Below are 23,449 nucleotides of genomic sequence, written 5' to 3'. Positions count from 1 at the left end.
TATGACAATTGAAAAATTCGCCTGTCCAAGACTGTCCCTCAGGCTTACTGTGCCACAGCCCTCTTATTATCACACAATATTATCCCTACCTTTCTTATCCAATGAAAAGAGTTTCTCTGGGATCACTGCCCCTCCCTTCCTCTTCCTCACACCCACCACTTCCTCCAAATTCTGATGTGAAACCCACTACCTGCAGCAAGACTGGCTCCACCCTGTTCGGACCACTCCTGTGGTCCTCTGCATCTGGGAGCAGGTGCTCCATGTTTAAAAACAGAGCTGTCTTTTATGCGATGTTTTACTGTTTTGAACTAGTCTCTGTCTCACAAGTGTATGGTTTTCTGTCAGATTCTGCCCCTCCAAGGAGACTGTAAAGTCAAAGACCAAGGAGTGAGTTCTATGCTCTTTCTGAACCTCACAGTAATTGATTCAGTTTGATTCACAGAGTATTGTGTTCAATAAATATTTAGAAAGTAAAATCTACAGTGTTATGCTACAGGACCAGCCAAAACCACAATGTATTGATCATTCAAGTTTTGTCTTCTTAATTGATAAGTACTTTTAGAAAGAATTAGTCCACAATTTATTGAAATTAAATAGAAAAGGAAGGTACGTAAGTAGTTGCAGTATCTGGATTTTATTTATTTATTTTCGGCAGAGGGAGGTTTGGGCTAAGCTCAACCAGCAGCAAACCAAACCTGTTTGAGGCAGGGTCCACCTCCACTTGCTCCTTTCTGAAGGACCACTGTCACTGCTGTCACCTTGGGTCACTGTACCCAGGCTTAAGTAGGGTTTTTCATCCCAGGAAATGCATTCTAAGGGCAAAGTACAGAAAGAAGATGGTCTCATTGGCTTTCTCTCATTTCTGTCCAATGTATTTGTGACCAATAAACTGAGCTTCTGACTTTATTTACAATGCCACACACTTTAGGTACCTGGAAATAAAAGCTTTCCCCCAAAGTCAAAAAGCTAAATGTTGGACAGTGTGGCAGCTAGTGGAGTTCTTGTTTCAGTGCCCAAAGAGGTCCAGGAAAGAGATTATGCTTTGCATATGAAAGGACGCAGGATTTAGCCTCACCCACCCGGTGCTCTTCTCTCACCCAGTGGGAGGCAGGGCCAGAAAGGAGAATGCTCTATTTTCAGGTCAGAGAAGCAAACTGGTGCCAGGCCTCCAGGCGTCTCCAGTGAAAAAGGATAGATCCTGAGGTTATGTTTCCTCTGGGTCCATTAACATGAGAAGTCTCCTGTTATAGGCCTGTTTGTCCAGAGGGAGCCCAGCCTCCCAAGGACGGCCATCTAGACAGTGCTGACACTGCAGCGGAAAAGGACTCTAGATGGCCTGTGGAAATGAACACCCCGAACACCATTAGGCAGAACATGGTGCCATTTTTCTGACTGTAGATTTTATTAACAGAACTTCGGGAATAACTTTAGGATGAGAGAAATCACCATTCACTTTTTCCAAAGAATCTAGACCTCTAACCTAAAAACAGTAAATTGTCTTAAAACAGCTCTATACCTGTTGGGTCCTATTGCTCCTTGTCCTAACTGCACAATATGAACAGAAAACAAACTGCAAGGTAAAAAAGCAAAACTTCCACAATGCAATGCTTGCCCAAGTCGTCTGTTGTCCTCCAGGTGCCTTGAAAACTGCTGGGGCAGTGGGAGAAGGCTGGGTATCACAAACCTCTTTTCCTGGAGTTACTTATTTTTTGACACCACTTGAATAGAATCCTAAAATGTCAAAGCTGTAGGGGACCTTCAGCTTATCCACTAGCTCAAGCCCATCATTTTAGAAATGAAAACACTGGTGTCCAGAGAGCTAAAGTGCCTTGGACATAGAGACACACTGCTAGTTAAAGGCTGGGTCAGGACCCACACTTCCTACCTCTGATCCCAATGTGTTCTCTTTTCTCTGTAAAGTTTTCAGACCTTGTATTTAGTAGCAGAATCCTCTTCCCAAATGAAATCTTGGACAAACCTTAATAGGCATAGCAAATGAAAAGTGGAAATGCTCTGGTTAAAGGGGGACACAAGGTCCAGGGCCCTCAGGCCCCCCTACCAAGAGTCTGTGGGGTTTCTTAGGACTGCATCTGAAAATGACTCGTCCACACCCACTTCTTCTTTATACCCTCCTGTCCCATGCATCTCAAAATGCCATAGGGATTATGCAGGGGAAACATACAAGCATGCATATAATGACATTACTGAAAATGAGAAAAACAGGGTAAAAAGTTACTCATATTCTAATTACCCTAACTTAACCATTTTTGACATTTTTATATTTTGTTTTCATTTTTTTCTTCTAAGTATATTTATTTCACAAATTCGGAAACACAATTTTCTTTCCTGTTCTACTGATTTAACATTGAATATATGTATTTTTAACACACTAAACTTTCATTAATACTCCTGAGGATTTCAAGATGTTCTTTCTGATAAATGGCTACCTTCTAAAATATGCCACAAAATTTGAACATTTTATCAACTGAAGGGAAAATATTTTTAAATGAGGATAATATTAACTACAGGGGAAGAAAACCAAAAAGCTACCAGAGAGGAGACCAAAAGGGGGAAGAGGCAAAGCCAGGCCATGAGGAGAGGATGAGCTGCTGACTCTGAGGCAGGGAGAAAACATCAGGGGGAGAGACAGACACTAAGGCAATTCTTGGTGGAAATAAAGCCTTCCAGAATCACGACTCTAGAAAATGAACTCATTCTATCATTATCAGGAATCTGATATGTATAATAAACCTGTATAGGCTTAACTCATCTAATACTGCTTTTATATACACACCCATAAAACACTCAGAGGCTAACCACACCTTTCTATTATTGAACCAGCTTTGCCCCCCAGTATTCTGGGGGAGAACCACGGGACTGGATTTTGACACTTAGCTGTAATAAGGTTAAGCAGGACTCTGGAACAAAGCCCTCTGTCTGGTTTCTAGGCTGGTTTCTGGCTTTGTGTTCTGTATTGTGCCACTGAACCCAGCAGCACCTCGAGAAACTACTGATTCACATGTTCACAAGGAGCTCATCAAACTTAAATGTAACGCAATTTTTTCAAGTGGTGCTAAACTAGATAATTAAGGAAGACAAAAACAGGTAACAGAAAAATAGCCTCTCCACTTTCTATGTGTTCTCTCAATACCTCAATTTATTTTATTTCTTTCACAGCTTTGAGGAAAACCTCATTAAGGGAAGATATAAAGTTGTAAACTAAAATAAAGGACAGAGGCAATGTGGCTGCTCAACGCCCAGAAACTCTCTCCCTCTGAAGAAGTCTGCATCTCTCCCAGTCCATTCCTACATGTCAGAAAGATCTGCAGGTCCATTTACACAGCCTCCTTATTCGGAACAGGGGGATTTAAATAGAGGTGGTTCAGTGGGACCACCTGGGAGGATGCTGCAGAGCTGCCCAGGTGCCAGGGTCCTGTAACCTCTCAAATTCTTCCAGGGATGCAAATCAGGCTGGATGGACACAGAACATGAAGAGAGTCCTCCTCCAGAACACAGCTTTTGTGAGTGGCTGCCAGACTGGGCGGTCTTTGCTTCCTGTGGTTTCTCACCTGGCATATGTCAAAGGAAGATCCCTTATTCTCTAATCCTCATCCTCACAAACTTCCAGAGCACACCCTGGAGATCTCCATCCCTACTTAAAGGAGGAGGCCACTTTCCAGGATGCACAGTGGTGAAGGGCTGGTCTGGTCTAGTCACCGCCTTCTGAGAATCTACGATACTAGCACATGAGTGCTGAAAAAACACTCTGAGATGCTTGGTCTCTTGCCTCATGCATCCCCCACCCCAGCCCGGTTCCAATGGGCTCAACACAGGGTTTGTTCTATTCCCGAATGTTTAACCTGTAAGGATGCTGGGTTTACCCTTCCCCTCAGCTAAATGAGCTCTCTAGAGCATACGAAACAGTGATCTCCTGTTTAGAGATCTAGTGAATAAATACCAAAGAAGTGGAAATCTGACACCTGTATTCTCTGAGAGATCAAATTAACACTTGATGTGTACATACTGCACAAGCTCATTACCCCCAACATCTATGAACAACATCTATACACTAGGCAACACAAAGACTGGGACCTGGGCACAAGGATCACTTCAATCTCCAGGTCTTCCTCCGCAGGAGCAGAGGGAGGCACAGAGGTGCTAGTCACATTTTGGAAGCGGCCCATGAACCCAGCCCTCAGAACAATCTGTCTTCTCACTCCCCAGATGGAGGGCTTGCTTCCCTAGCTGAGGAGTGACAAGCTTAATCCTGCTTTGTGCGGGAAGACTGACAAGATTACCACACAGACAACCAATCCAGAGTAGAAACAGCTTTCTTTTTTTCTGAGAAGTCTTATCAAGGAAACTAGTTCTTATACACAAAAGCTTTGCTTTCTAAAAATCTCCCTCCAGTCATTGTAACCAACTCATCATCCATGACCCAGCCCAATCCCTCTGACAGAGGCAGTAGGTCAGCACGGTCCAGAAAACATGAATTCTGCTTTATCTAACTGCCTGTAATTCACACAGCCTTACTTACCACCATCCACCTCTACTAACCACGAGGGCTTCCCCCATTATGCAACTGTACGAGTGGCCAGTCGTTTCGCCACCCTGCTGCAAGGTGCAATGCTATGACAGGATGTGCCTCTCTAGCAGAAAGGCAAGGCACCTCCCAGCACCTCCTGCAGCTCAGCTCCTGACATGTCTAAAGACACTTCTTGTTATAGAATAATGACATTTTATTCTTTTTATTGTGGTATATTTAAAACAAACAAAATTACACAGATATATAACAAACACCTGGTATCCATTGCTCAACTTTAGCAAATCTTAGTATTGTGCCATATTTGCTTCAAAAAAATTTTTTAATGAAATAAAATATGCCAGATACAGGTGAAATACCCTTTATATTCCCTCTCCTCATTCCATCTCTTTTCTACCTTTCTCAGAGGCAACCACTACCACTATCCTAAAGCTAGTATTTATTATTTTTTTTTTTTTTGAGATGGAGCCTTGCTCTGTTGCCCAGGCCACAGTACAGTGGTGTGATCTTGGCTCACTGCAACCTCCTGGGTTCAAGAAATTCTCATGCCTCAGCCTTCCAAGTAACTGGGATTACAGGCGCCTGCCACCACACCCGGCTAATTTTTGTATTTTTAGTAGAGATGAGGTTTTGCCATGTTGGCCAGACTGGTCTCGAACTTCTGGCCTCAAGTGATCTGCCTGCCTCAGCCTCCCAAAGTGCTGGGATTACAGGTGTGAGCCACCATGCCCGCCATATTTATTATTTTAGAAAATTTTAAATTCTTATATGAATATATATACATGCACACAATGTATATATCAATACATTATATATAAAATACATAAACATTATATATAAAATTCATAAACATTATATATAAAATACATAACACTGCTCACATATTTTAAAACTTTATATAAAAGGTATACCATCCATATTGTTACATACTTGCATTTTTTGCTTAACTTTAAAAAATATTAAGTTTCAAATATATGCAGAAGTAGAAAGACTGTTATAATAAACCCACCCCCATGTACTCATCATCCAGCCTCATGATCCATCTTATCTGTATTTAGATTCATATCTATCCCCTACCCACTCATTCCCCCTCCTGACCCTTCAATCACTCTGAAACAAATCCTATACATGCAAAAAGTTTAAAGGTCTCATGACTGTTGGAGTTGGCTTTCTAAAGAGAAGCCAAGGCAGAAGGGGGAAGGAAGGACCCAAGTACACAACCTCAAGCACCCTAGACATTATGGCTCAAATCATTAGCAGATGGATCAAACAGGCAAAGAGGAATGCCAGCTGTAGTCAGGCCCAGTAGTCTGAGTGTGAGTTTCTCCTTTCCCAGTGAATCTGGGGCAGGAAAGGAGGTCATCATCCCTGACCCTTTCCATTGCCCACTACCTTCAATCCCAGGTCGGATTCTTATCTCTGAATCCTTGCACCACCCAAGATAATATCCTCATCACATAGAAACCCCATCTTCACCCTCCTTTATATACTCAATACCTGAACTGCATCTCTTGATAAATTCACACACACACACGTCAGCAGTTGCTAATGTTTACCAAGTGCTTTCTTTATGTCAGGCATTTCTTTTTCATGCCTCCTATTGCAAATTAACTCATTTTACAGACGAGGAAACTGTGGCACAGTGGAGTTAAATAATTCCTCCAAGGCCAATAGCCAATAAATGAAACCACATGTTGGACCCAGATGAACTGGCTCCAAGGCCCATATAATAACTCACGAGGCCCCCTTAACAAAAGGACCAGTTCCATGTAAAGAAGCCACACACTCATTTGAGGTTTGGAGGCAATCAAAACTCTGCTAGCAAGTATGTGATATAAATCTGGGTAACTGAGCCAGACTGAAGGTTGCCTGTGGATTGCTCTGGGCAATTGGTTCTCAGCTTTTTAACTTTTTTTTTTTTTGAATTGACTTCTGTGCAAGAAAAGTAAAAAACAGTACAAAGGTAGACAAAACCATTCATTAGTCCAGTTTCTCCCTTCAACTCTACCCTCAACAGCTACTTATAACAGGGAACCAAGAAAGAGTAGATCATGCTCTTAATGCCTGAAAACACATGACCTTCCTTCATCTTGAGAATGTGCTAGCACCATGTCAAAGAGCTTCATTGTACTGCATGCACAAAAGGGGGCAGAATTATAATGACCTAAGTATTTGACCTTCATGTAGTAAATGCATCAAAGCCTGGCTCCCTAACAATTTTTTGTCATTTATAATAGAAACTGTTTTTTATGCAGGAAATGCCATTTTTCTTTCAAGGACAAAACCCAGAATTTTACTCAGCAGTTTTTTTAAGTTGCATATATCTTAAGTGCTACATTCTTGATAATAAACATAAAATCTTTTTTTTTAAATCAGCAGTTAAGACAAATCCTTCTCTTCTATTTGCCAATGCCACAAACACACACACATACACACACACACTCTCATACCCACATTCCCTCTCTCTCTAGTGCATGAGTGAAAGTTCTTATCCAAAGCAGGCTAAGGATTTTTCACTGTGATCACATTGTTTACTTGTAATTTATAAATGAGAATAAACACTACTGCCTCAACATCTCATTTTATTTATCCAATCAGTATTTATGGAGCACTGAGTATCAAGCACTATGCTCAATGCTAAAATATACCAGTCAACAAGATGCTCCTTAGAGTTTTTGTATTTTGAATATTGAGAAGAATTTCCTCTTTTGCTTAAATTCCTGGCTTTTGAACCCTCAATTAAGAAGATATCTTCCAGCTGAACTTTTACTTGCTTACGGGGGAAAAACAAATTTACAAGTGATGGCAACTGGGTAGACAAGACACAAGTAAAAACTGTAATATACTAACATACGATTTCGCAAGTTTTTAGAAAGTTTTATAAAACACATATAAACCATTTAAAGTTCCAACTTCATTCTTGGTAAAGTAAAAATCTCTCCACATACCCCTCCAAAAGAAGGGGAAAAAAATACTTAGGTGTCCACCAGGAAGTTGACGTTTTCTACACTGTACTTGGCTTCTCTATATCTATAAGGGTCAAGCAGGATGACCTGAAAAAACACTGCCAGTTGACACCAGCCGATCACTAGTTCAAACATAGTGCCAGCTTTCTCTATTACCATGTGCTTCACTTGCCTTTGGTATGTTTCACTGTCTAAATTTGGGAAGGAGAAGGAATTTCCGCAGGTCCCATCCTGACCCAGGTGCAGGAAAAGGCATCTGCAGCCATATTATGGTGCCTCAAATAATGCAATGCACAGTGGGTTAGGGGAGAGAGAGAAATTACTCAAGAATTATGTCAGATAAAACTAGTTTTAGAAAAGAGCATAGTTGCTATTATATGGTATAGTATTACATTTCTGTATTAATTTTTTCAGACTGCTAAAATGCCACAGGCATCATGGGCAGTCTCTCAGATATGGAGAAACTGGCTGTTGACCTCTCCTGTTCCCCAGCTACCCCTTACTTATCCTCTGTCATGCTGTTGATCATGGTCTGCTTCCAAAAACAAATTTAAGGCAGCTGGGACTACACTTGGCTAATCTCTATAGTTCCCATAGCGCCTAGCACCGTGTCTAAAACAAACTCACTGCTCACTAATATTTTTTATTTTTACTTAAATTAAGGAGGCTTTCCCTGGTGTGATACAATGTGAAGCACACAGCACTACCCAACTAAGAAGGCTGAACCTGAGTCTAATCAAGCCTCTAGAGTTAATTTCCAGTTTCAGGAAATTCAGGCGATAGAGGAACCAGATAATGACACCACAAGAAAACAGATATATCCAGAATGTGGGACATTCTGCAGGACAACTGACCCAGTTTCTGCAACAAGTCATTGGCATGGAAAAAGGGGGAAGAGGTAGAGCAGGGAATGGCCCTTGATTAAGAGACATAATATCCAAATGCCATATGTGAATCCTGATTCTAACAAAACCATAAAGAACATTTATTTTGTACAAGGGAGAAATTTTTAAAATTATACAGTGGGCATTAGGTGATACAACAAAATACAGTACCTACAGTTAGGTGTGATAATGACCCTGGTCAGGTAAGCATATGCCCATGTTCTTCTGTGCATACTGAAGTATACAGAAGTGAAATATCTGAAGCCTGGGATTTGCTTTAAATTCCTCATGAGAGGAAAGGGGGGAAAATGTCAAGAGAGAGAAAAAAAAAACAATGTGTTTTCAAAGATTATAGGATAATTGAGAAAGCAGAAAAAACCTGGACCAACACTAGCTTGTCTTCATGCAAATCCTCACCTCTTTTCCTCCCTCCACCTCCTAGAAAATAAAACCATATACAGAATTGCATATGGATTGCGAGGTAGCCAATTGTAGACCAGAGGTGGAAATGACCAAGTGTATAAGTCAGGGCCCTAAACAGCAATACTCCATTTATCTGGAGATGGCATGGTAACCTAAATCATCCAGAACACAGACCGGCACCTTCCACACTGTGCTGGTCCAGATCATCACCAATCAGACTTTACAGACTAAATTCCAACATGCAGAAACAGTGTCTGTCTTGCTTGCCACTATTTCCCCAGGTGCCCATCTACATAAAACACACTCGAATGAATGTGAGTAAATGTACTCACAATCCTAACTACCTCAGTCTTCTGAAAACCAGTTGATTTGGAAAACACTGATGGTACATGATGATAAAGTAAGTTCCAGACTTAATTTAAGAAAGTAGTATAATTTAATACATTTTAGAAAAACTACTATAAAATGTCTAAAATAAATAGGCTTAGACATTTACACATGTTAAACAAAAAGAAAAAACTCCCTATGGAATGAAAAGCAATAAAGGAACCCAAACCCCAAGATTATTTTTTGCATTCTAATCAATTAATTAATAGCCTTTTGGTAATGACTGGTTGAGAAGGAGTACAATGACCCTTGGTGGCAAAGAGAGAGAAAATAGGAAGAAAGGGCAGCAGAGTTTGAGAAGGTCTAACATAGCTTTTCCTTCTTCCCTTAAAAAGGTTTTTTGTTTTTTTTTTAAATACTTAAAGCAAAACATGTTGCAAAGAGTTAGTTACAGAGACAAGCGATAAGACTTATGCATGAGTTGAGACGACTTAGAGAAAGGAGGTAGACTGGTACAACTAAACGACCCAACAAGGACAGGCCTCCTCACAAGATCACAAGAAAGTTAACATAAAAGGATAGGCAAAGCTTCCTTCTACTACTTCCTCCCACTCCAAAGCACAAAAGTTCAGGTGATCTCACTACATACAAAGGCCCAACAGCTCCCTTGAGCAGCCAGGTCTGCAATACTACCCTAGCCACCTCAAATGTTCAAATTCCCTTGAAAGTCTCACAGCCACAAAGACAAACCTCAGGCACTGCCTCCCCACTCACCAGTCTAATGCAGTCTCTCTTTACCATTTATCCCCCTCTACTCCTAACACCCTCTCCGTCCTCTCAAGATTGTTCCTTATTCCCCATTTTCACCATTCTGCCTTCTTCCCTTCTCTTTCTCTTCCAGCCTGCTCTTCCCTGTTTCTGCCTTCCTTGTACCCTCCTCTTCATACCTTTCTCACTTTGTTCCACAGTTGTCCCCAGTATTACTTGTGTCCTCTAAAACCTTCCTTATCCACCAGACCTTCCCCTTTCCATGCTATACCTAGGAGCCTGTTTCTCTGAAGCCACTTGTAGTCTAGACAAAACCAGAGGAAACTATCTTCTTTCAGGAAGGGGCAACATAGAGTTTAGACCAATATAGTAGAAAAGAACTGGTCACGTTTAAAAACATTTTAAGACCTTCGAGGATGACCTGAAAGTAGTAAGAAGGTCCCCAAAGCTTCAAGTGGGCTTTTTCGATTTCAGGGCCAAAAGTACAATTTATATAACCAAGCAAATGTATCTGAATCAATTTCAGAGTCGGTATTTCTAATATTTTGATCACAGATTCACCATCAAGGCCACAGGAATTCATGGAGGAAAAATATTTCACTGGCTTATTATCTAAATTCCTATCAGAGGTGCCTAAAGACAAGTAATACTTTATTCATAAAAAGCTAGAGAACAACACATAAAAAGTAGACACCTTTCTTACTTAACATCTCCTGTCAGAAAAAAAAAGGTGTTAAAAAAAGATTATAAAATAATTCTGCTGGAGACATTTTACTATACAGCAAAAATATCAGCTAACTAAAGTTTTTACCTGCTCCTAATCCTTTCTGAAAAGAGAATATTTGCTTACAATATTATCATCCTTTGACTTCACAATTCCAACAAAGTTCAACATAGTGTCTAAGACAGAAAAAGAAAAAAAATAGCAAACAAAAAACCTCCCGCTAAACTGACACCCCTAACTACCAGACCTCTCCCTACTGGTAGTCTTTCCTTACCTCACTTGAATCCACTGTGCTCAGATCTTAAGAGCCCCAGAGGAAGAAGGCACCGGAAAATTATACAACCCTTATTCTCAATCTTACCTGCCTTTCCTACAGAACTGAACTGGGAGATGGTCTCCTCTATAATCTAGAGGGCAATTTCCATCTCTTTTAAGAATGCTGTCTGCTTCCTCCTTGGTCCACCACCCTCTGACTATTGCTGGTGATCATCACACCACCACCACCAGATCATTTTAAATTTACTTTTTGCTAAGAACCATGCTAAGCACTTAATATACACAGCCTCAACTTACCCTTGACTAGGATTTACCTGTGAAAAATGGGGGCAGAGAGAGCTTACAGAACTTGCTCGATTTCAGCCAGTAAGCTTCTAAGGAGGTTTCACTAGAGCCCAGGTCTGTCAGATTCCAAAGCCCAAACTCTGCTGCTACATGACGCTTCGCAAAAAAGACTGTCCGTGCCTTCATCTTAACTCCAGAAGTTCAAAGGTCCCTAGAGGTCAGGAGACCACCAAGAACTTATTGTGTAAAGCGTTTTTACCCACCCAAGGTTCTTCCCATTTTTTGTCTTGGGCTGTCAGTGCCTAATGGGAAAGGATGTCCTCTTCACACTATCCCAGAGTAGAGTACTGTCTAGCTACAGCCCGGCTGCAGAGTGGGTTTAAATTCTTTCAACACTGCTGAACTTGCTTAGAACTTTGATGGCACCTCCTACCCACTCCCTGTCTCCACTCCATGTCCTGGATTCAGCAACTGGACCTGGAAAAGAGGCATCCACCAAGCAAAAAACTCAATGGTGAGACACCACTCTTCCTCCCCCAAAACCCCGAGTGACATTTCTTTCAAATAACCACCACAATGTCCTTTCCCTACTAGTTCTTTTTTTTGTGTGGGAGAAAAAGATTTTTTAAATGGGTTACTGTGGATTAGCCATTAGAAAGCCCCGGCTGAGCTCATGCTTTATCTCAGTTAATACTTAAATATGTGCAGCCAGAGACATGCTCATACAGGGCTTCTGGGGGAGGAAAGAAGAGTACATGGAGGTAATTTTGTCATTTTTCTTGGCAAAGGAGCAGCCTGTTAACAAACACATTTTGTTTTGAAAACCAGATTCTGAAACCAAAAGCAAAAATCAATGGCTAAAATACATTATTTCTTCCCCTATCTCTGTGGAGGGAGAAGCAAATAAACTCACACCAATGGGTAAGTATTGAATGATAAGAATGATAATGACTGCTGGTTATTGAGCACTTGGTCTCTGCCAGGCTCTTTTCCAGATGCTTTTACCAACATTACTTCACTAAACCTGAACAATGCTATGAAGTTCTTATTTCAAAGACAAAACAGGCTTAGGGACTCTATCTCCAAAATAATAATTATATATAATTATTTGGTACTTACTACATGCCAAACTCTGTTCTAAGTACCTTAAATATGCATATACTGACTCATTTAATCCTCACAACAGCCCTATAAAGTACGTGATACTCTAACAGACCAACAAACCAAGGGAAGAAGTCACTAAGTCACTTGCCCAGGGTCACACAGCTGTTAAGCAGAGGATTTAAACCAAGCTTGTCCAACCCGCAGCCTAGGATGGCTTTGAATGTGGCCCAACACAAATTTGTAAAGTTTCTTAAAGCATTATGAGATTTTTTTTATGATTTCTTTCTTTTTAGCTCATCAGCTATTGTTAGTGTTAGTATATCTTATGTGTGCCCCAAGACAGTTCTTCCAGTGTGGCCCAGGGAAGCCAAAATACTGAACACCTCTGCAAGGTACTCTGTCCTTAGTCACTGAGCTCTACTGCAAAATGACTACCTGGGCTTTTGTTTCTTTTACTTTACCTTTTATTTCTGTGTTATTTCTCCAACAAGACTGGAAAATGTACTACCTGGGCTTTTGTTTATTTTACCCTTTTTTGTTTGTTTTGCATTATTTCTCCAATAAGACTGGATGCTCTTGAGGACAGAGACCACTTTTCATACCCCCATTCAGCCATCGGTATTATGAGCCAGCTAGGCAGTCATCAATAAATAACTGAGTCTCGTGTGATACGCAAGAGATCCAAGTGCAGGGGGCTTCTCACTCCCAGTTCCACTACCCTGCCCAGGCCTCCAGCCTCTCCCACCTCAGTGCCCCAAGAAAGCCCTGACCAGCCTGTATGTGTCCATTTGAGGGATATGTGAGGGCAGACTAGGACAGTCTGAAAATCGTCTCACATAAGATCAGAATCCTTTACTTCCCATTTCCAAGCCACTGGAAAGCAAACTCACAGCAGCTGAACTGCCAAATCTTGCTCCATTCCCCTACCTGCCTGATTGGTGTCTGTGACAGTTAGGAAGCCTCCCTCCTACTAGACTCAGGAGAGACCTTAGAAGCCACCATCCATCAGTATGTCAGCACGCAAGAGGGTGTCTACAACCACCCCTGCCCTACAGGATAAAAAACAAGCCCTTTAGCTAGGTCATTCATCCTTTTTGTCTAAAAAAACTTGGTGTCACCCTTCAAGGCTCAGCTCACATACCACTTGCAAGGTGAAACCTTAGGAAATTACCCTGGCTTTAAGTATCTGGTTAATGGTAAGTTATATCCAAATTTACAGTGGATATAAAAATCACCTAAAACCCTAACCAAAATACTGGCATGGCCAACTAGGGAACATAAAATCTCAGATTAGTGATTTAATAAGATTGTCCTGAAAGGACATTTCACTCTGAAATATGCAGAATGGGTATGCGCTTAAACTAAAAGAAAAGCTATATAATCAATGATTCTTGGAAACAAAATAATCTGAGAAGGCAGAGCACTCTGTACCACTGTAACTTATAAGCTGATTTTCTCTTTCTCTCTCTGGCCAGATAGTTGTTCTTCATCTCAAAAATCAACAACCTTCCTGTCTATCTCTTATACATGGCTCAAGACATTAGCCTAAGAATAAGGATTAAAATAATGAGGCTTGCCTTAAGGTAGTGACAGATATTCCAGAAAACAGTGGCCACTTGCTAGGACAGGGTGCCATAGGTATCTGGACTGGCAACACAACCTGCATCCTCTGAGATCAGACCCTCAACCCTGAGTCCGGCAGTCAGTCATTGAGGACCAATGAGTCTGGGCCAACTGATATGCCTTACCTGTCTTGTTACCATAGAAAAATAAAAGGATTACTCATAAGTGAAATTTTCAACTAACACATTTCCCAGTGCCAAAACATTAAAATGGTAGCTGTTTAAAAAGTGTCTACTGGACATAATCTAGACTTTTCTAGACATCCCAGGATCACACTGAAGTGTGCTTCTACATTAAATAGCCTCAGACCATTTCCTCTGCATGAAGCTCCCTCCCCCAACCCTCACCTCTACCTAGGAAGAACTGAGAGGAAAAGCAGATAACCAAGCTTATGCAACACACTAGCTGAATTCAGACATAATTCTAAGTCAAAGTGCTCTGGCTTTCCTTGCAAGGAGGCAGGAGGCAGGGAAAGAAACCTCAACATACTGAGGACCTGTGGTGGGGGGCACCCTACTAACACTACATAATCTCACTTAAACAACCCAGGACATGGTAGTGCTCTTTTATTTTAAAGATAAGGCAAATGACTCCTGGCAAAATTGTTGGCTCCCTCAAGGCCACACAGCTGGCAGGTGGTGGGGAGGGTAGGGCTGGGTCCTGGCCTCCTGACTCCACATCACAGCATCCTTCCAAGAGAGGTCTTTCCAGAGAACACTGACACAGGCAGCAGAGCTTAGAACTCTTCTCAACACAGCTTTCCAGAGCAAGGATTTCTTTAGTTTTAGAGAAATAATTCCATCATCTTTTTAACCATCCAATCTTTTAAAAGTTAAAATTTATTGATTAATGCAAATGATTAATACAGTGAAAATAGGTATCTTATATGATATGTGAATGCACCTTTAACTGTGGTCCTGTGATCAACCTAGAATTTGCACTAGTTTTCAATCTTAAAGAGTGAAATTAAATGTGACTATACAAAAGGGGAGATCACCAATCTAATGACCTAACAAAACTATTACTTCAATCACTCTTTTAAGGTTAAATAAAGCAAACACAAAAAAGCATGGAAATGTTAAGTAACTGAACTTTTCATGGAAACTACATAACAATTATTAAGATAAAAACATAATGGCAAGTATACGCTAATTTATTTTACAAAGTTTTATCAACACTCCTGTTTAAATTATAACAAACATCAGATAAATTTAACCCTATGCACACAGTACTCATTCAATGAATAAACTTTTTAGTATGAGTCTATAAAAATGTCAAGCAGCCAGGTGCAGTGGCTTGCACCTATAATTCCAGCTGCTTGGGAGGCTGAGACAAGAGGATCATTTGAGCTCATGAATTCGAGACCAGCCTGGGCAAAAAGCAATATCCCATCTCTTTAAAAAAAAAAAGAAAGAAAAAAGGTGGCTTGTATCTCCAATTCCAGCTACTCCAGAGGCTCAGGTGGAATAGCTACTCCAGAGGCTCAGGTAAAGTTCACAGTTGCAGTAAGCTATGCTTGTGCCACTACACTCCAACCTGAGCAACAGAGCAAAACTCTTTAAAAAAAAAGTTAAACAACTGAAAAAAAAATTTTATGTATATATGAAACACCAGCACCCATTTCCACTCAGTTAAGAATGCACTTGTAATTCATTTGACCTCCACTTTTATGCATAGAAAAAAAGTTTATTTTAAGAAATATAAAATATATCTAAAGCTTCACCAAAGTGCAATACTAACTTTAACTTTTTACATTTGGATTATTTCCTGCAAAAATGAGGTGGCGATTTAATTTCTTATTTCAAACTCCACATGCAAGGATGTGCCCAACAACTGCAAATAATCTTTTCTAAAAACTGCACCCATTCCAGCTGGGTCCATAGCTTTCTTCTTGCCACTATGTATTAAGCAAAAAACCTACTGGCCTGATAAAATGGATTTCTCCCTTCACATATTAAAATATAATTATAAAGCCTGATCTTCATTTGGACGTCCTTGGATTTGTACCAAAAATGCTGTATCTTTCTAGAGTAAACCGAGAGGTTTTTTTTTAACCATTATTCTATCTTAAGAAATGTCTCATCTGAAGAAGCAAAGAGATACACCCTAAAATTCCAGCAACCACAGGCTTCAAAAGCCTTTGGCTCAGATGCGGATAAATCTTTGGAAAGCCCAGGGTACAATGTGACCTGGATGTACAAACTTAGACCTTGCTCACTAAGCAGGTCAAAGAATTTTTCTCTCAGGGCATCCTGAAAACATCAAACAGATTCATGAGATGAAATTTCCTTGTCCTTGCAGCCTCAACATGATTTTATGATATTCCTGACACAGTTTATATATACAATTCAGATGCCAAAATCTTGGTGGCAACAAGGACTGCTACTTGTCCATTAACTTAATACCTATTTTCACTGAGGAATACAAATTTCTCAATCATTTCAAAGTCCATTTAACAAACAACTAAGAAAACTTGCAGACTGTTCTATATTTCTTAGATGAAAGGAGAAAACTCTTATATCAACTGTTCATTAAGAAGGAAATATTAAAAGCAGTTAGCATTATAAGAGGAGGAAGGCTCTTCTTAAGTCCAGTTTATGAATCCATAGCTAAAGACCTGAATTTCCTTCCCTTCCCCTTTATTTTACTAGCTGAGATGAATTACTCCTTGACAGACAGCACAAACTGGTATATACTTCATTTGTTATGACTGTCATTTATACAAAGGGGTGTATTCCTTTGCCTTCCCATGTGGCTTTGCACAGTACAGACATCAAAACGTCAAACACCCAGAAGCAAAACGTCTGACAAGGCCTGCCCAAGGAGAAAACAAGCTTTCCCAAAGCTGAAGCCTGGCCTGGGGGCCCTCAATGGGGCTGAGCTAGTGTCTGTTAGTCCTGAGCCTACCACAATGCTTAGGGATGAACCTGGGGGTGGCAAGCTTCTCCACCCAAACTGAGGAGGTGACACATTAAAAAGGAAAGATTTACATGTGCAGGTGGGTTCAGTAAAACCTATCTGCCATAGTATCTTCTACTCACCCACAAAGGATCCTATAACTCCTATCCACTCACCAATGACCCAGAAATCATAAAAAGAGGCCAATTTATAAGCTAATCAGAGTAGGCTCCTGAGACGACTATGGCTCCTGCTGTCTCTGCCCCACTCCTTCCCGATGGCTATCCCTAGCGCATCACCACAGTCCTCCCCAAACCCAGATGCTGGAAACCATCACCAGGTTCTGGCAGGCTTCCGAGGCATGCTGTAGCCCCATGATATGTCCAAGATGAGATGGAAAACGGTGCCACACACTGGAGGTGGACACAGAGGGTCCATCCTTGCTTTCCCACTGTCCTGGACATGGCCCACCCTCCTGCTGCTTCCACTGAAGCTCAGGAAGGGAAACTCTTCCAACTTTTTTTTTTTTTTTTCTAAAAGGCCCTCTTATGCACAATTCCAGAAGAATCAAGTTTCTGAAGCAATGCCTCAACGAGAGCCACAGCACACGGGAGGCCCGGCTCTCTCGCAGACATCATGCAAAATGAGTCACTGCATCTACATCTTCTGCTATTGCTGCTGCCACCCTTGCTCAGAGTAAATGAGGAAGACAACTGATTCACATGCGATCCGCGGAAACTGATGTGTAAGATCAGCACAGCAACAGGCAAGGGGGCGTCCAGTAAGAGTTCCTCACATGGGCCCCTTCCCTAGAGGGGCAGAAAGGCGAAGGAAACAGAGATGTTAAAACAAAACAAAACAAAACAAAAAAACACCAAAAACAATATTGGTGGGGGAAACAAATTCTCAACTCAACCAGATCCTTGCAGTAATTCTCCAAGGGGCAAGGACACCTTCCTCTCATTTGACCCCAAAAGGAAATGTCTGAACAGATCCCCTCTCTCTCCCTGCCCACCCTGATTCGAGTAGACTCTCAGGTACAAAGCAAGATAGAAAGCTTCGCTCTCCTGACCCTCCAGCTCTCCAAGAGGAAATAAGTCTCAGATACCCCTGCTTTTTTTTTTTTTTTTTTTTTGAGACAGTGTTGCTCTGTCGCCCAGGCTGGAGTGCAGTGGCATGATTTGGGCTCACTGCAATCCGCTTGCTGGGGTCAAGCGACTCTCCTGCCTCAGCCTCGTGAGTGGCTGGGATGACAGGCATGCGCCACCACACCCAGCTAATTTTTTTGTATTGTTAGTAGAGATGGGCTTTCATCACACTGGCCAGGCTAGGATGGTCTCAAACACCTGATCTCAAGTGATCCACCTGCCTTGGCCTCACAAAGTACTGGGATTACTAGCATGAGCCACCACTCCCGGCTGCCCCTGTTTCTGTCTTCCCGACTCTCCATACAAAACTTGCCAGTTACTCCTTAGCTGCCTCAGGCCCACAGCCTCCCCTAATGTCACATGAACATGACTGCACGAGACTCAAAGCCAAGCTCAAGAGGAATTCTTTCCAGTACATCCCTGTCACTAGGCACTACCTACCTGGCAAAGTACTTATGTGGCCTGACTTCAGGAGAGCTACAGACCTCTCACCTTCAATTTTCTCTTCCACATACTTCTGAAATGGACCATGCCCCTGTGAGGCTTCAGGTAGGTTTCTCAGCCCTGGCACTACTGGCATTTTGAGGTGGACACATCTGCTGTGGGCCTCTCCTGTGCACTGCAGGATATTTAGCACTGCACTCCAGCCTAGGTGATAGAGCGAGACTCTGTCTCAAAAAAAAAAAAAAAAAAAAAAAAAAAAAAAAAAAAAAAAACTAACATGGTGAAAGATTCATCCCAATAATTTTTCACTACAGTAGCTGAGGTACTTCATATGCACTATACACATACTTGATTCTTTCTTCCAGACATTGCCTTGTGAATTGGATTTTGAACTGTGCTCCTGCCATGGCCTTAAGAATGACCAAGAAGTCCCTGTGGCTTGATGACATCTGATGTCTTTGAGACTCACACAGCAGGCAGTTGGCAAGGCAGCGGGCTTACTCACACAGGCAGGGGTTCCACGAGTCACCCCAATGACTACAGCCTGAATGAACTGCTGCTCCTCGTGGGCGCTCCTAGCTCTGCAGGCAGAGCAAGGACATACAAGCATAGCTTTTAAAGTGCTTAATGGTGATTATGCTGGTTTGGTGATTCACTAAGCAGTACAGAATATGCCCAATTATACACTCTATTTTTTTCCAATCTTATTTCATAAACCCCAATTTCACAGGAACATAGATTTTCCATCCAAACAAAATTATCTAACTTTAACAATTAAAATACTAATTATCCTCAAAATCCTCCTTTGAAATGGGGCTTTAAATAAGATATGACTTAAATAGGCATTTTAATATTTTTGGTTGTATCATTCATTGAAACATCTAAGAAGTGCCTTCATTTTGGATAAAGTGGGAGGCTACAGGCAAAGAGAGTACTGAATGTCAGTAATAAAACACTATTCAATAAAAACACCAGTATAGGCTCTGAAATAAAACTTTCATCAAGTAAAAACATTTACAATATTAACTTTGTTCTCCCCTACTCCCACCCCAGGTTAAAAACTACAACTTGAAATCTTTTCATAATAAGCTGCCAACAGCAGCTGCTATTGACTAAGAGAAAGAAAAATAAAAGAAAATTGTTATTACTATAAACAAATTATTCGTTCTTTCCAAGATAAATAATGACTTGATGTTCTCATTCTCACAATCAGAAGCGTGGCTTCATAATACTAATTATCTCAGCTCCACCAGAAAACTATCATGCATTCAAACCCACTTGCTGTGTACAGCCCTACCATCTACCATCTATAAAGTACTATGGGAGAAATACAGGGGTCCTATCTGCAAAAAAAGCAGGTCACTTCAGTCTTTGGGAGAAACTTCTGCATCCCACATGGAATAAAAAGATGCCACTTACCACCAGATATTTTCCTACTAAAAAAATTTTCTCCCTCCTATTTAAGGAAAAGGATAGACAAAAATTGTATCATATTAAAGTGTTAAGGAAAAATGTTCCACATGTAAAACCAAATCAAAAGGCACACGAAACCACATTAAGACCTCAAAGACAGGAATTAGTCAATTATACTGTGTATTTCTAGGCTCCTGAGTACAAGCATGGTCTGTTTTTCTGACCCAAAAATCTAATAAAAGAATTTACTAACTTAAAGATCTAACAGAGGACACTGTTAGAAATTGGTTTGGGGAAGGCACCATGCTCTCGGCCAAGGAGTTATTTAACTCTTCTGCACTAAGAATGGATCTGTGATGATTCACTATGACTACAGCAAATCAAGCTTGGCCCTATCCTTTGAATTTAACCTGTAAGGACAGACAGGTTTAGGATATGAAACCCCAAGAAGATGGTGCCACGTCTTAGCTTGCCATGTACAGAAGACTGATTTGCCAGGCTTTGCAACCAAGCTTAAGTGAGATTTAGGAGTAAGACACGCCAAATTAGAACTCTTAAGGACCATTAATCACATCCTCGTGACTTCAGATACACCAATACAACATATGCTTATGTAGGTCTGGTCTTTATTCTTAATCAGGGGTATTAGCTTCCTACTGCAACAGTCTATAGAAAGAATTGTTTCAAAAGTGGGGCAAGCATGGTTCAGCCCATTCATTATTTTTAGTAATTAAAAAATACAGATATGACTATGAAAGTTTTGTTATTCTTAGACGCAAATAAACAGATGGCCAGTGAGGAAATGAGATCAACTTTACATCTGAGAATACACTATATTCCACTTTCAGTTTCTGAATGTCAAAGCTTGGGAGACAAATCCAAGAATCCAACCTGTAACTAGAATAGGAAAACTATTTTTATTTCATTTGTTTGGCATATTCCAACTGTTAAGAAGTAGAATAAAGAGAAGTAATGCCTAGCAGGGCACAAAGCACTTAGTTGGTATTTAATAAGTATTATTTGATGACTAAAGAATGAGAAGAGCCAATTATTCCAACAAAGACTAACATATTGAAAATTCAGGTGTCTCTTCTTCAAATCACAAATGTCCTAAGTTAGAAAGTAAAGAATGCCATGTCTGTGTTATATAAGCAGAATGCTTCCTGCCTTGCCCCCACGGTTACACTGACTTTTTTTTCCTCTTCCTATACCAGCTCTGCTTTAAAGAGTAATATAGTAGCAGATTTTGGCATTGGCATATTTATTATGGATTCCATCTATGACAGAGGAACAACTAGAAAACCAGACAAAACACGAGACAACTGTTTTCAGACATTGGACAACAGGCAGCATAGGACTTAATTTCTGAGAATAGTGAAACGTATGAGACAAGCCTTGAACTTATTTGCCTGAACTTATTGCCAGGAGGTAGTGTCCAAGCCACAGCAAAGAGAAGGGGGAACACAGAGCATGTCAGTCTCACTGAGTAGAGGTAACACAGGTTAGTAATCAGAGAAGCCACATTCAAGGAGGCCAAAACGGCTAGAATTGGAAGGGCAGAACACCCAGAAGAGAGCAGCACAAAAGGATCGGTTCCTAGAGTCTTAGACTGATCTGCACATCTGTCAAAGGAAACTACTTCAAGTTAGGGATATAAGCACCAGAAAGCAGTTGGCCTAAGAAGTCCTAGAGTTCACACAAAGCTAGCAATAGTTCATGTTTCCACCAGCAACAAAAACAAAAACAATTCACAAGACACACAACATCAGGTAAAGTCCTCAGAAGAATACGGCCTCACGGCGGATAAGTACTCGGGCTACACCATTCCTAATGGGTGCTCTGGAGCCACCCTAACAAAGTTTACATGCTAGCTTCAAAACGATACGACTGATTCCAACTAACTTAACTGCATGCCAGAACAAAGTCTAGCGCTTTTGAAAAGAATACAACAAAATCTAGCACTGAATGAAGTAAAATTCCCTCTCCCTCATCTGCCGCTGCTGCCTCCTTCTTCTGTGGTTCCTGGTGCTGCTCATGTGCTCGTTCAGTGTGGACCTGATACCTCTTTTGTGAAGCGGCAGCTGAGGAGACCCCGGTGCTCATCATGGCTGACAAAAAGCCCCAGGAAGGAGTCAAGACTGAGAACAACAATCGTATTAATTTGAAGGTGGTGGGGCAGGGTGGTTCTGTGGTGCAGTTTAAGATTAAGAGGTACACACCACTTAGTAAACTAATGAAAGCCTATTGTGAATGACAGGGATTGTCGATGAGGCAGATCAGACGCTGATTTGACGGCAACCAAATCAATGAAAAAGACACACCTGTACAGTTGGAAATAGAGAATGAAGACACAACTGATGTGTTCCAACAGCAGATGGGAGGTGTCTACTGAGAAGGGAACCTGCTTCTTCATTCCAGAACTCTGTTCTTGCAGACCAAGATTACATTCTCAAGTAGAAAACTGCAATTTGGTTCCAATACATCCCCGACTACTACAGCATCGTTTTCTCTGTTTGTTCATTTCCTCCTTCTCCATTCCTTTACTGTACATAAAAGTAACTGGTATATGTGCACAAGCACACTGCATTTTTTTTTTTTAACAGCCAATGGTACGTTTTGATTGACATCAAGTGGAGACAGGATGGGGAAAAATACTGATTCTGTGAAAATACCCCCACTCTCCATTAGTGGCATGCTCATTCTGCTCTTATCTTCATATTCCAGTAAGTTATTTTGCTCTAACAACAACAACAAACAAACAAACAAACAAACAAAAAACCCATAAAAATCCTTGCATATCTTGTTCAACTGGAGAATTTTCATGTTTTTCATTGATCATTGTAAAACCAAAGACAACCTTATAACTTTTTTGTATGTAGCTGTTACATGTAGGGCAGTCTGTCTTTAACTAGCGATAAACTACTCTAAAAAAAAAAAAAAGAATCCTATATAGTTTTCCCTTTAAGTCAAGCGCCTTGCTGTTTAAATAAACTTCTTGTTTAATATGAAAAAAACTATGTAAAATTCACAATGCCTGGTATCCAAGTAAAAATTACAGGCATAACAAAGGAACAGGAAAATATGACCCATAAAAATGAAAATAATCAATCAATTAACAGACCCAGAAATGAGACAAGATGATGAGACTAGCAGACAAGGGCACTGAACTAGCTATTATAACAGTGCAGCTTCTTTAAAAAACAACTTGGCAGTTCCTCAAAAGGTTGAAGAGAGTTACCACATGACCCAGCAATTCCCTCCTAGGCATACACCCAAAGACATGAAAATAATATGTCCACATAAAAACTGGTAACAAATGTTCACAGCAGCATTATTCATAATAGCTAAAAACTGGAAACAATTCAAATGCCCAGCAACTGATGAATAAATAAAATGTAGTATATCCATATAATGGATTATTATTTAGCAATAAAAAGAAATTAAGTACTGATAAATGCTACCAACATGAATGAACCTGGAAAACATCATACTAAGTGAAAGAAGGCACTCACAAAGTACTACCTATTATATGATTCCACTGATATGAAATGTCCAGAAGAGTCCCTATGGACTGACATTTCATATCAATATAGGCTGAAAAGGAGTGGGGTACATGGGAAATG

General features: G+C 40.7%; 2 protein-coding genes across 4 annotated transcripts in view; one reads left to right on the top strand and one right to left on the bottom strand.

Annotated features, from left to right (window-relative positions):
- The window catches only part of FOXO3 (forkhead box O3), a 127,441-nt gene that overhangs the window by 44,488 nt on the left and 59,504 nt on the right, over positions 1-23,449 (bottom strand). The gene's annotated exons all lie outside the window — the stretch shown is intronic.
- LOC129471750 (small ubiquitin-related modifier 2-like) lies at positions 21,728-23,304 on the top strand. Its single transcript, XM_055260727.2, has 2 exons — positions 21,728-22,078; positions 22,151-23,304. The coding sequence occupies exons 1-2, from the start codon at positions 21,931-21,933 to the stop codon at positions 22,216-22,218; spliced, it is 216 nt and encodes a 71-aa protein (XP_055116702.1). The 5' UTR covers positions 21,728-21,930; the 3' UTR covers positions 22,219-23,304.

This window comes from Symphalangus syndactylus, chromosome 2 (genome assembly GCF_028878055.3).
Source record: "Symphalangus syndactylus isolate Jambi chromosome 2, NHGRI_mSymSyn1-v2.1_pri, whole genome shotgun sequence".
Lineage (NCBI taxonomy): Eukaryota > Metazoa > Chordata > Mammalia > Primates > Hylobatidae > Symphalangus > Symphalangus syndactylus.
This window is presented reverse-complemented; position numbering and strand designations above follow the sequence as displayed.

Excerpts from the sequence above, each read along its gene's own strand:
- LOC129471750 (XM_055260727.2), top strand. The coding sequence starts at position 21,931 with ATGGCTGACAAAAAGCCCCAGGAAGGAGTCAAGACTGAGAACAACAAT. Across the intron at positions 22,079-22,150 it reads AATGAAAGCCTATTGTGAAT|TACAGTTGGAAATAGAGAAT; the intron begins GACAGGGATTGT and ends AAGACACACCTG.